Source organism: Xyrauchen texanus, chromosome 23, assembly GCF_025860055.1.
Source record: "Xyrauchen texanus isolate HMW12.3.18 chromosome 23, RBS_HiC_50CHRs, whole genome shotgun sequence".
NCBI classification, from domain to species: domain Eukaryota; kingdom Metazoa; phylum Chordata; class Actinopteri; order Cypriniformes; family Catostomidae; genus Xyrauchen; species Xyrauchen texanus.
Genome location: NC_068298.1, coordinates 41,408,212 through 41,421,557, shown reverse-complemented (window position 1 = coordinate 41,421,557; position 13,346 = coordinate 41,408,212). Strand labels below are relative to the sequence as shown.

Genomic DNA, 13,346 nt, shown 5'->3' with positions numbered 1-13,346 from the left:
GTAATGCCATGAGATAATACCAGATCTACTGTATGGCTCTTAATGCGGGACGGACCAGTAATTTGTTGTAAATAATTTAATGATTCGATGAGAGAAAGAAATTAGTTACCATGGGCTTTGATGGACAGCATATATATATATATATATATATATATATATATATATATATATATATATATATATATATATATATGTATATATATATATATACCTACCAGAATAGACACAGAGGAGGTGGGAGAAACAACCGGATCCCCCCGGGTCTGTGGAGTGGTTTTCAGGGAAATAAACCCTCGCCTCCATGGATCAGGGACAGAGACAGGAAGAGGCAGAGGGGGGAAGAGACAGAGAGAGAGAGAGAGAGAGAGAGATGAAAATCTTGGCCATCTTCCGGATACTGGACCCACTCTGTGGTCTTTTTTGGAAGCCGGTCGATTAACTGCTTCAGTACTACCAAGTTGCCAATTCCCCCGGTGTTGTGGTCCTCTGTTAGTATTCCTCCTATGGCAGGAATCCCTGAGCTGCTGGGTGAATGCAAATGGGCAGCCGAATTACCCATAGTTCATCACCCGAGAGCGCTGACAATGTTATGCCGGGTTCTGACCGACCCACTGTAGAATGGCTCACTTCAGGCTGGGTACAGGCCAACTGCATCTGGGGTCAGCCCGACCCCGCAGCGTTCAGCTCAAACAATGGGACAGCTCACACTCAAATAAAAGTTTTTTAATAATAATAATAATAACGGCAGCACCCAACACACGCATAGCTTGTCATCTGGGCTCTCTCTCCCCACTGCCACAGTCTCCTCTCTTTAAAAGCTCCTGTCACTCCTCACTGAAATACAAGACAGGTGTTAAGCACAGGTGGAAATCATTCACCACTCACCTCCCCCGCTTCACTCACATCAGCACGGCCCCCGCCTCCACACTGTATTTAATCAGCCCCCGCCTCCACACTGTATTTAATCAGCATTGAAATTAAAAGTGTGTCAATTTTGGCTTTCCATTGGAATCTCCTATATTTTCCAAATAAATGGGTGGCTAGATTTCCCAAAGTGTTTTGTTGTATTTAGTGTAATGTTTTTCTGGAGAGTTTTTACTTGAGTGTTGGTATTCTACACATTTAATGAGTCTTTCATGAGCATCACACTCATGAGAGAGAGAGAGAGAGAGAGAGAGAGAGAGAGAGAGAGAGAGAGACATAATTATATTACTTGAGACATGGTGTCGTTTAGACTCCAAAATCTGCACTCCTCCAAACTACAGAGAGCTACGAATCCCTTCAATCAAACAGCCTAACATTAAAAACGGAAGAGATTCAGGAGAAATCATAGTTTGGTTTAAAGATCATTTGTGGCACTATATTCAGCCTGTGAAAAAAGGGAAAACACATATTTGGTTAAAACTTCAAAAAGAGCTTCTGTGTTTAGATGAGGACTTGTACCTGTGTGCCACATACATCCCCCCATACGAGTCTCCTTATTATAATGAAGACATCTTCCCAACCCTACAGTCAGAGATCGTTTACTTTCAAGCTCTAGGATCGGTTCTGTTAATGGGGGATCTGAACGCTAGAACGGGGAAGGAAGCAGATTACATTACCACAGATGGAGACAAATATATTAATAACTCACATATATATCAATGGAAACACTTTACGAAGGCACGTCAGAATTATGACAACACGATAAACAGGCACGGAAAACAAGTCCTGCAGCTCTGCAAAAGCCTGGGCCTGTATATCGCTAACGGCAGAACAAAGGGAGATTCTCTGGGTCGGTTCACCTACTGCTCACATCTCGGCAGCAGCGCAGTAGATTACGCCATCACTGATGTAGACCACAGTAAAGTCAACTATTTCACAGTAATGCCACAGCTGCCATTATCAGACCACAGCCACACAGTCCTCAGTCTGAACAGATCCGTGAATCTCTGGCCTTCAGTTCCCAAGGTTAAACTGCACCCCTCCCTCCACGTTTATATGGGGTAAAGACAGTCCTGCCCAGTATGAAGCCCAGCTCCACAGCACTCAGGTCCAGAACATGATAGATTCATTTCTGTCTACTTCATTTAGTGAAGAGAAGAAAACTATCAATTTAGCAACTCATCAATTAAACGAAATATTTTCTACAGTGGTCAGAAAAGCCCTGAGAAAAAGAAAAAATTATAGATGTAAGAAAGAAATTGCTAAAGTTGGTTGGTTTGATAAAGAGTGCCAAAAATTAAGAAAAGAATTAAGATCATTATCAAATATAAAACACAGAGACCCTGCAAACCAACAAACACGAGACAAATATCAGCAAACCCTCAAAACATACAAGTCACTTCTAATACAGAAAAAAGCTGATCACATGAAAGCAAAGCTTAATAAGATTGAGGAGGCAGTAGATCAGAATTCTTTTTGGGAATTATGGAGTAAATTAGATAAATCAAAAGAACCTAAACACATTCCCATCTATGACCCAAACATCTGGACCGAACATTTTGGAAAACTCTATTCACAAAACAAACTAACCCTCACCCAAAAACATCTGACCTCCCAACTATATACCCTGGAGCGCACTGTAAAAGACCAGCTAAACCATCTAGACCAGCCCATATTACTAAATGAACTGACAGACAAGATGAAATCCCTAAAAACGAAAAAATCCTGTGGCGTGGATTTAATATCAAATGAGATGCTGAAACACAGCAGCCCCAAACTGAAAGATGCAATTCTCAAATTATTCAATCTTTTATTAAAAGCAGGACACTTTCCTGAGATATGGAAAGAAAATTTGATTACACCAATCTTTAAACAGGGTGAGAAGTACGACCCAAATAACTATAGGGGCATCACAGTGAGCAGCAACCTGGGCAAACTCTTCTGCTCCATCATCAATGACAGATTAGTTCAGTTCATTCAAGAACACAAGATCCTTAACAATTGTCAAATTGGATTTATGCCTAAACAGAGAACATCAAATCACATTTACACACTCCACACACTCATACAAAAACACGTCCAACAAACAAAACAAGGGAAAATATTTGGCTGCTTCATTGATTTTAAAAAGCCTTTGATTCGGTATGGCATAATGGACTTTTCCTAAAACTAATCCAAAGTGGAATAGGAGGAAGGACATATGACATCATAAAGGACATATACAATGGGAACCAATGCGGGGTTAAGATTAATGACAAACGTACTGATTATTTCAGCCAAACTAAAGGAGTCCGTCAAGGCTGCAGCCTCAGCCCGACTCTATTTAATATCTATATTAATGAACTGGCATCAATACTGGAGAAGTCCTCTTGTCCCGGTCTGACCCTCGAGGACAGAGAGATCAGAAGCCTCCTGTACGCTGACGATCTTCTGATGCTGTCTCCTCATGAAGAGGGTCTGCACCACAGCCTCTCGCTTCTGGACCAGTACAGCAGCGACTGGGCCTTACCCATCAACATGGACAAGTCTAAAATCATGATCTTTCAGAAAAAACCTCGCCTTACTGACAAGAAATACAAATTTACACTTGGGGAACAATTCTTAATCATGTCACCTGTTATAATTATTTGGGTCTGACAATCTCAGCTTCTGGAAAATTTGACACTGCAATAAAAGATCTGACTGATAAAGCACGTAGGGCTTATTACAGTATAAGAAAACCCCTGTTCAAATTTAACCCACCCATTAAACTGTGGCTGAAAATCTTTGACAGCATCATAAAACCCATCCTTCTTTACGGCTGTGAAATCTGGGGCCCCAAATTTAAACTAAATTACGAATCCTGGGACCAAACCCCGCTGAAATTTTCCACCTTGAGTTCTGCAAGAACATCCTGGGAACTCACAGAAACGCTCCAAGCCTGGGTTGCCGGGCAGAATTAGGCAGATTCCCTCTGCTCTCTGAAATCCAGAAGAGAGCCGTGAAGTTCTGGTTCCATCTATCAGACGCGCGAGACAGAGAGTTACCATCACTGCGCTCTCAGATACAGGGCAGGACACACAGAGAGCGACCCCATGCTACATTTAGTGGAAAAACACCAACTGAATTCATCAATTCAATTCAGACACTCAAAAGTAAAAGAAATAGGAAAATAACCAAAGAAGAATACATACACGATTGGCAGATAAAGGTCACACAACTAAATAAATTAAAATATTTCAACAAAATAAAGTCCGATTATAAATTGGCACCATACCTGACTGAAATCAGTAATTATGGTCAGAGAAAGCTCCTGACAAAGTATGGCATTAGTGAGCACAGTCTGTGTGTGGAGACGGGCCGACACAGGCAGAGTTGGAGAGAGAGAGAGCTCAGACTGTGTCCACACTGCACTGATGGGGCCGTAGAGGACGAGCTGCACTTCCTCACTGAGTGCAGCAAGTATAAAAACATCAGAGACGCCTACTTCACACAAATAGCACAGATTGTACCTCAATTTCAACAAGCGAGCCTCATAAACAAACTGTGTTATATTTTGGGAGAGAAAGAAGTGTGTGTTCAGCTGGCAGCGCAGTATGTGTCTTCCTGCCATCATATGAGGGACAAGGGCTGAACCCTCCGTTCCATTAAACTGCTCTCTATACTTATTTTTGTTATTGTATATATATATATATATATATATATATATATATATATATATATTTATTTATTTATTTATTTTTTTATTTTTTTATTGTGATATATTTATGCATAATATGGAAATGTTTTTTTTTTTGTTTTGTTTTTTTATTGTTCACTTTTATTTATCTACATATATGTTTGTATATTACTATTGCTTTGGCAATATTGTGCTATTTTACACAGTCATGCCAATAAAGCTCAATTGAATTGAATTGAGAGAGAGAGAGAGAGAGAGAAATGTAACCATTTTATAATGTGGGATATTTAATTTCAATACCCATTTGCCATCAAAAGGAATTATTTTATTTGTCTAAAAGAGAAGATATGAAGCTTGTTTCTTCTTAAATCTCTTAAATTTTTGTAAATGTCATTTACAAAAAGTCATTTACTCTGGCTTAATCCTGCTTTCTTTTGCTCACTTTAAAGAATCACTGCACACAACCATCCACACTACTGTATTTCTTCCCTCAAGTCCTCCTGGGAAGTTCATACTTATAAATGTGTAACCCGTAATTACAATGTAATTTTGGGCAATAAAATAACATAAACTAACATTTCTAGTTTATTTTTTTTTCATGTTTCTTTCTTTTGTACTTGCTGACGAACACAGTATGAGTAGTTTGTACTTTTTATACTTGTTTTATTATTCAGACAAAATAATGAAGAGCAAATGATGTGCATTAGGTGTGTAATTAATGCAATGAATTTTAATAATTGTTGTGCTGCCACAGGGAATGATAGGAATATGTTGTTTTTTCACATAAGCTTGTCATCTCATAAAATGACTAAATGAGTAGTATTTAGTCAGAAGAAAAGAAAAACAGTATAGGCAAAATGTGTACAAACTAAACTCTACAGTCAACGTTACACATTTTTGAATATGACCTTGTAATGTTCATTATAATCTGATAAAAAAAGTTTGTGTTTAGTGTATTTACAGTAACTATTGAACATTTTATTTAATTATACTGTCTGTCTCAGCTGTCTTAAATTTTAAAAAGAGATTTCTTTAATATTTAAGATACGTAATACTGAGGATACTTGGAAATGACAGTCCAACACAGTATACAAGCATTAGGTTCAGAAGAGGTTTTGTCCATTTCTTCCAATGGGTCTTAAGGGAGCTGCTCTATTGGGGGACTGGTGAAACTGAATGTTTCATATTTAACAGGGCTCATTGTGTGACCTGTTCTCACTCTGATCCTCTGGTTTCTTGTAGCTGCAGAAGTCTGAAGATGAAGCTTACCGCTTGCATGCTCCTCTTCATCAGTTCAGTGGCCTCTATCAACCTCAGATACATCTCCAAGAGGAACTCAGGTACGGCATCCACAGCCATGTTTCTGACCGAGAGCACCTGCTGGATAGCTTGATTTAAGCATTGTGGTTACACTCTTCTTGGTTTTGTTCAGAATCTTGGAATGATGGACATGTAGATGCAGTTTGGCGAAATTTTTATTATTCATATTTATGCTGTAAAATAGATTCATTATAAGATATGCTATATGCTACTGGTGTCTGATTCCAGGCTGATCACATTCATACTCATAGATCTATGTATATAAAGTGTATTCGTACACTTAGTTTTTTGTACATTGCAACGTAAAATATCAATGCAATGGCACCATCTATAACGTAAACAGTTGTACATATGCACAACTTTACAGAGGTACAAATGTTTTTGAATCCTCTGAAGACTGGTCGGACAAAAGTTTCTAGAACTAAACAAATTTATTTTGAAATGAAATCCAGATTGACCTAGAAAGAGTAAAGTCATTTTGGTTGCTTGCTTTCTTTTTATGGCTGAATTGAATTATCATCAAAACAAATATGAAATTATATTAAACACAGCTGATGTTACAGTGTTACATTGATGCGTTTCACTCATTTACTGATTCGCATGTATTTGTATGTTTCTGAAGTTGTACATATGGAAAATGGTTTATGTTTTAGATGCTGTCAACATGCTGATATTGAATGTTTCAGTGCCTATTGAAACGTATGTTAAGCTATATGTGCTAGTATACCTACAAATACAAATGAGATCAAAATATTTTTTTATGAAATCTCTGTTACACTTTTTTTTTCTTTGAGGAGAGAGCCTATTCTTTACACATGCAGTATTCTATAATCCAGTGTTTTTTCCTGGTGCACTGTGTGCGTGTGTGTGTGTGTTTGTATGTGGTTGCGGGTGTGTGTTTGTCTGTAGGTGCTAGTGTGCGCTGAGCAATTATGTTATCAGCACCAAACGGGCATTTATGTGGGCGGTAAAAACATAGAGGCAATCTCAAATTGTCAGTTTCTCACCCAGCGTGAGATTTCAGAGTTTGGAATATATGATTTTCTGTGCCACCAAAAAGAAAAAAGTGCTTCCTGTGTTTTAATGTGCTTGATGTCATGTGTTAGACGCTGGTTTGCAAGAGCTTATTTGTTGTGCTGCTGTGTTATGTTAGCAGTAACCTATGCTATTATTGAGTTTCTCAAACTAGGGTCCACAGATCCCCTGGCTATTTTGAATGGACCTCAGGGGTTAATATACATAATATTGATAATATAAAATAATACATATAGATGACATAAAATAAAAGGCCTTCCTGGAGCTCTCTGAGTGGATGGCGGGGGCCTGCGGTTGGCTGAGCACCCAGTGGGTGATCCGTTTAATACCACTATTGTCCGGGGAAGCCCAAATTGTGGCACAGCATTTGAGAACCTCCTGGTATACGCTGACTTGAGGAAAGCCATCCTGCAATGGGTCGGCCGGACACCCGAGGAACAGCGCCAACACTTCTGCATGCTGACCATTGGCAAGATTGACCGCTCGTTTGCCTTCGCCCAGCAGCTGCTGGAGATGGTTGCTGGCTGAGCAAAGCGGTGTTGGGCTGTGATCAACCTGGTGGTACTGGAGTAGTTTATCGCATACGTTCCAATGATGTAAGGGAGGGTGAACCCCCTGCCCTTAGAGGATTCTCTGCTGGGGATTTCCCTTTGGAGCAGACGTGAGACAAGACCCTTAGGCACGCCTTCGACCAATTCAAGTCATCAGCCAGACATCGCACTCTAATATCCATAGTTTTCTGTTATAAATGTATCGAGTGATGCAGGGTGCTCAGACAAAAGAGGATACAACCCAATTGTTGAACCATAGAGCCATCAGGAAATGTTAATCCAGATTGCTCATCATAATCCGATGGGTGATCACTTAGGGTGAGATAAACGCTAAACTGTCTAATGGCCCATTTTTATTGGATGGGCATTCACGGAGATGTTCGCAGGTGGTGTGTGGCTTGCTGTGAATGTCAGCTGGCTACCCCAAGGGCACCTTTGCGCCCGCTATCTTTGATCAAGGCCCCCTTTAAGAGAATTGGCATGGATCATTAGAGCGGATGGCACGTGGACAATGCTTTGGTCTGGTACTATGCAACGCAATATCCGGAAGTAGTGCCTCTATGCAATATTTCAGCATGTAGTGTTGCGGAGGCACTCTTCAGAATTATCTCTTGAGTGGGGATTGAGTACAGTAGGTAATCTTCACTGACCAAGGCACTACTTTCATGTCACATACACTACGCAAGCTGTACAGATTATTGGGTATTAAATTTATTTGGACAAGTGTGCACCATCCACAAACTGACTGCTTAGTCGAACGGTTTAATCAAACCCTTAAAACATGATTCGTAAGTTGTGCATGAAGATGCTTAGGGATTGGAATAATTGACTTGAACCCCTGTTATTTGCAGTTTGAGAGGCCCCGCAATCCTCCACAGGGTTCACGACACTGGATTTAATGAAGGGTTATTGGCAGATCCGCTTAACACCAATGTCCCGTGAGAAAACTGCCTTCTCCACACCGTTTGTTTGGGGCCCCAGCTACGTTTCAGTGTCTTATGGACCCAGTCCTCAGACTCGTATGCCACTTCCTATCTGAATTACTTAATTATTTACAGTAATGATTGGCAGCGGCATATGCAGCATCTAAGGATGTTTCTGAGGTTGCTGTGATGGGCGTGACTCATGGCAAACCCCAAGAAGTGTGCAGTTGGATGGGTGGAGGTACGGTATCTGGGGATTCACTTGGGCACGAGACCTAAGTTGTTTCATGCTCCTGATTTTGCTCTCTCCTTTGATTTTTCCAGCCCTTTTCCTCATTCTGGAAGTGTACAGCTCTTGAAGGGAGCGTAGGGGGCAACCAATAATCCTCTCAGCAGACCGGACTGTCCTTCGTAGTCTTCCATTTCACAGTTACTGAAGTGCAGAGGACAGACTCAATGACTGCTTAGTAAAACTGTATCAACAGCGCCTGTGGCAGGTTGAACTTCCTCAGCTGGTGAAGGAAGTACAACCTCTGCTGGACCTTTTTCACGTGGAGTCAATGTGGATTTCCTACTTCAGGTCCTGTGAGATGGTAGTGCCCAGGAACCTGAATGACTCCACTGCTGACACATTGCTGTTTAGAATGTTGGAGTGTTCCTCCTAAAGTCCACTATCATCTCCACTGTTTTGAGTGTGTTAAGCTCCAGATTGTTTTGACTGCACCAGTGAGCCAACCGTTTAACCATCCTTCTGTATACAGACTCATTGTCATCTTGGATGAGGCCGATGAAAGTAGTGTCGTCTGCAAACTTCAGGAGCTTGACAGAGGGGTCTTTGTAGGTGCAGTCTTTTGTATACAGGGAGAAGAGTAGTGGGGAGAGCACACATCCCTGGGGGGCACCAGTGATGATGCTGGAAGTGAATTTTCCCTGTGTCACTAACTGCTGCCTCTCCGTCGTAAAACTGGTGATCCACTAACAGATAGACGTGGGAACAGAGAGTTGGTGTAATTTAGTCTTGAGAATAGCTGGGAGGATGGTGTTGAAAGCTGAACTGAAGTCCACAAAAAGGATACTTTCATATTTCCCTAGTCTGTCCAGATGTTGCAGAATTTGATGCCATTCCATGTTGACTGTATCATCCACCAGACCTGCTTGCTCGATAAGAAAATTGAAATGGATCTAGAAAGGGTCCAGTGATGTCCTTCAGGTGGGCCAGCTGTCTCTCAAATGACTTCATGACAATAGATGTCAGATGTCAAGTCCTGTGATTTTGAGTTTCTTTTGGACAGTATTGATGGTGGAGCATTTGAAGAAACAAGGAACTTCACACTGCTCCAGTGATCTATTGAAGATCTGTGTGAAGATGGGGGCCAGCTGGTCAGCACAGGATTTTAGAGAATGGGTGAAACACCCCCTGTGCTTTCCTTGTCTTTTGTTTTCGGAAGACACAGCACACCTCCTCTTCACAGATCTTAAGTGCAGGTTGAGTAGTAGGAGGGGGATTGCAAGAGGTGTTGATGTTTGTGAAGTGAAGGTCAGAGCGGGTGTGGGGTGTGAGACTGGGCCTTTCAAATTTACTGTAAAACACATTCAAGTCATCAGCCAGTTGTTGGTGCCCTACAGTGATGGGGAATGGTGTCTTGAAGTTAGTAAAGTCTTTTAGGCTTCTCCACACTGATGCAGGGTCATTAGCTGAAAACTTATTTTTCAGCTTATCAGAGTAGTTTATTTTAACCACTCTGATTTCCTTATTTAGTGTGTTCCTGGGCTGATTGTACAAGATTTTATCCCCACTTCTATAAGCATCCTGTGTGGACTGACGAAGCTGCCTGATTTATGCTGTAAATCATGGTTTGTCATTGTTGTATGTTAAATAATGCTCTTTACAGTCTTTACTACAGTTTTAGCTGATTTTAGTTTCTGCCTGTAGGTTGGAAGGAGATGAACCAGACAGTGATCAGAGAGACAGAGCGATATGCTTCCTTATTGTTGTGTAGCAATGATCCAGTGTATTTCTGTCTCTGGTGGGGCATGTGATATGCTGTCTGCATTTTGGCAGTTCATGGGTGAGGTTAGCTTAATAAATGAGTCTGGGTATTGTTGTTCTGTGTCTGTGATCTGATCAGCTATCTGTTGCAGCGCTGCATTCACGCACAGGTGTGGAGGAATATAAACACTCACCGGAATAAACAAAGAAAACAACCGCGGCGAGTAGAAAGGCTTAAAGTTGATAGAGCGCTTCCAAATTAGGACAGCACATCTTCATTAATGTTGTTACATCTGTACAACAACTTTCATTGATGTAAAAGCATGTTCCACCACCTCTCGGTTTCCCTGTTAACTCAGCAATGCGATCCGCTCTGAACAGCTGAAAGCTCGCCAAATGTAACACGCTGTACGGAATAGCTTCACTCAGCCAGGTTTCTTTCAAGCACAAGGCAGCAGAGTTCGAAAAGTCCATGTTTGTACAGGTGAGGAGATATAGTCCATCCGTTTTGTTAGGAAGAGAGTAAAGATTTGCTAGATGAATACTCGGCATCGCTGTTCGAAAGCCGCGCTGTTGAAGTTTGACCAGCGCACCTGCTCTATTCCCTCGCTTACGTCTCATAGCGTGCTTAAACAACATAGCTGCACCTCTGACTAAAATGTCCAGCACAATGTCAGAATAGTTCAAAACCGGGAAAAGATCGTCCCTGGTAAAACTGATTGGAAAAAAATGACTAAACACAGGACAAACAAACAAAAACAAGGGCTCCACACAGAGGCTGACATCTGCGGCACCATCTTGACTTGATCTCACCATAACAAGAAGACACTAAAATTATATTGTTTCTATATTGATAATAAGCATCTTTAAATTAATAGTTTTATTTTTCTCCATAGTTTTTAATTTAATTACATCACTTGCAATGCTTCATGGGATTGTAATTAATTTGCTCATGAAAGACGTTAAGTTCACAATTTTGTACTTTTGTCTTTTTTCCAATTTTCATATAAATTTTTGCTTCAAATCAATGTTAACAATGTTGTGATTCACCTCAAAACTGTGTTGTTTGGTTCTTGGCTTAGAACTCTTTTATGACGAATTTTATGAAATTCCTTTATTAAAAAAAAAATAAAAAATTATGAAAAAAAACACTTCCAACCAAGAAATTTCCATTGAAATTTCCATTGAAATTGCTCATAGAGCACTGTGGTTCCCTTAATGAGTGAAATCAAGATAAAATTCAAGGCAACATTTAAATAATTTTTTGACAATTAGAAAGCAGCACTATGTGATGTTAATTTATGGATGTGTATTATAGGTATTTATTGAGTGTATAAGTAATGATGTTGGAGCCTTGTTAAGCAGGTAGTTTTGGTGTGTACCTGCCCAGTTATCCTTGAACTTGTCAAAGATTCATCAAGTTTAATAAACCCTTACTAAAAGGAATAAATACAAATCCTTTAAAAAAAGATTTTTATGAGAAAAATAAACATTAGATCTTTTTTAAAATTTCAGTTGTTTTTCCTACACAGCATTGAGATGAAAAGGAGGGCAAGTAGCTAAGTTTCCTGCTTCTTAAAGAAAAAGACACGAGTAATCTCACATGTGTCTTCTCTGGAGTTTCAGAAGTGATCACAACCATGTTTCAAACTGTGCTCAGGTTTGTCAAGATACCAAAGTCTGCGATCAAAGTCTGAATTTTCAATGCAAAATCAAATTTTTTCTCATCGAATTCCACCACAACTGAATTATCTGAGCTATATATCCACATTATTTTTATATTTCTATAATTTTTTTTTGAAGCTCTCTATCAACTGCATCACATTCACCCATTCACACACCAATAATGGCAGAGCTGCCATACAAGGCACTAGCCTGCCATTGGGAGAAACTTGGGGTTCAGTGTCTTGCCCAAGGACACTTCGGCATGTTGAGTTGTGTAGGCCGGGAATTGAACCGCCATTCCTGCGATTATTGGATAACCCGCTGCACAGCCGCCCTGATGAAATATTACTCCAGTAAAGTAAAATGACTCCTTTTAAATTTCTACTTGAGTAAATGTTCAAGAGTACTTCTTTTCAAATGTTCTTAAGTATCAAAAGGAAAAGGTACTGGTACATTAAAGGGATTGTTTACCCAAAAATGAAAATTCTCTGTTCATTTACTCACCCTCATGTTATCTCAGATGTATTTTACTTTTTTCTTCTGCAGAAAACAAATCCCCTTCTTGGGGGGGATGGTGGTGGCGTGGTGGCGTAGTGGCTAAAGCACAGTTGGCTTTCATGTTGACTCGCTCTTCAGGACTAGTACCCTGGTCTTTCAAGTTTTTATTTTTATTTTACTTGTGATTTTTGAGAAAGGAAATAAAAGTTATTGTTGTTCTAGTGTCTCTAGTATTTCATTTTAGGCCGATGTATTGACTGAAATCACTATCCTAATCAAAGTATTTAGCTACAGTGTTTTGTTTAAGGACCATCATGCGTTAGAAGTTTAACTGTAACCTTTAAAAGCATTCATCCAACATTAACCTACTGCAATGTCCATGACGGTGAGTACAGTATTTTCTTTTTGTTTAGAGAAACAACACGACTAAAGTGTTGCAAAACCAGCCCAGCTGAATGTATTGCCTGAAGTCATGCTCGACTTCAAAAAATTCACTTTCTTCTCTCTAAACCAGTGCGATGGGCTTTTGGGTGCAAGAATTGTATGGTAATCTGTTATCAATGAGCAAAACAAGGTGTCCCTTGAATACTGAGTTCATCGCTATGTAGAGCTATTTTAATTATCTTCTAATTCTTCTTTACATTTGTGGAACATGAGTTGCAGTCAATGTGACATTTGTATAAGGCTGGCCTCCATCTCTATTTGAACTATGGTAATTGCCTTTGGCAGGAATTGTTAGAAAAAACACAATAACTCAAGCACAGTGATGTTAAGGAAGCGAT

General features: G+C 40.0%; 1 protein-coding gene across 1 annotated transcript in view; it reads left to right on the top strand.

The window, feature by feature from the left end:
* The window catches only part of LOC127662987 (X-linked interleukin-1 receptor accessory protein-like 2), a 422,943-nt gene that overhangs the window by 69,711 nt on the left and 339,886 nt on the right, over positions 1–13,346 (top strand). Inside the window, exon 2 of the mRNA XM_052154354.1 lies at positions 5,825–5,922. Within this exon, the coding sequence (XP_052010314.1) occupies positions 5,841–5,922 (82 nt within the window). The 5' untranslated portion in view covers positions 5,825–5,840. The remainder of the gene's footprint in view (positions 1–5,824; positions 5,923–13,346) is intronic.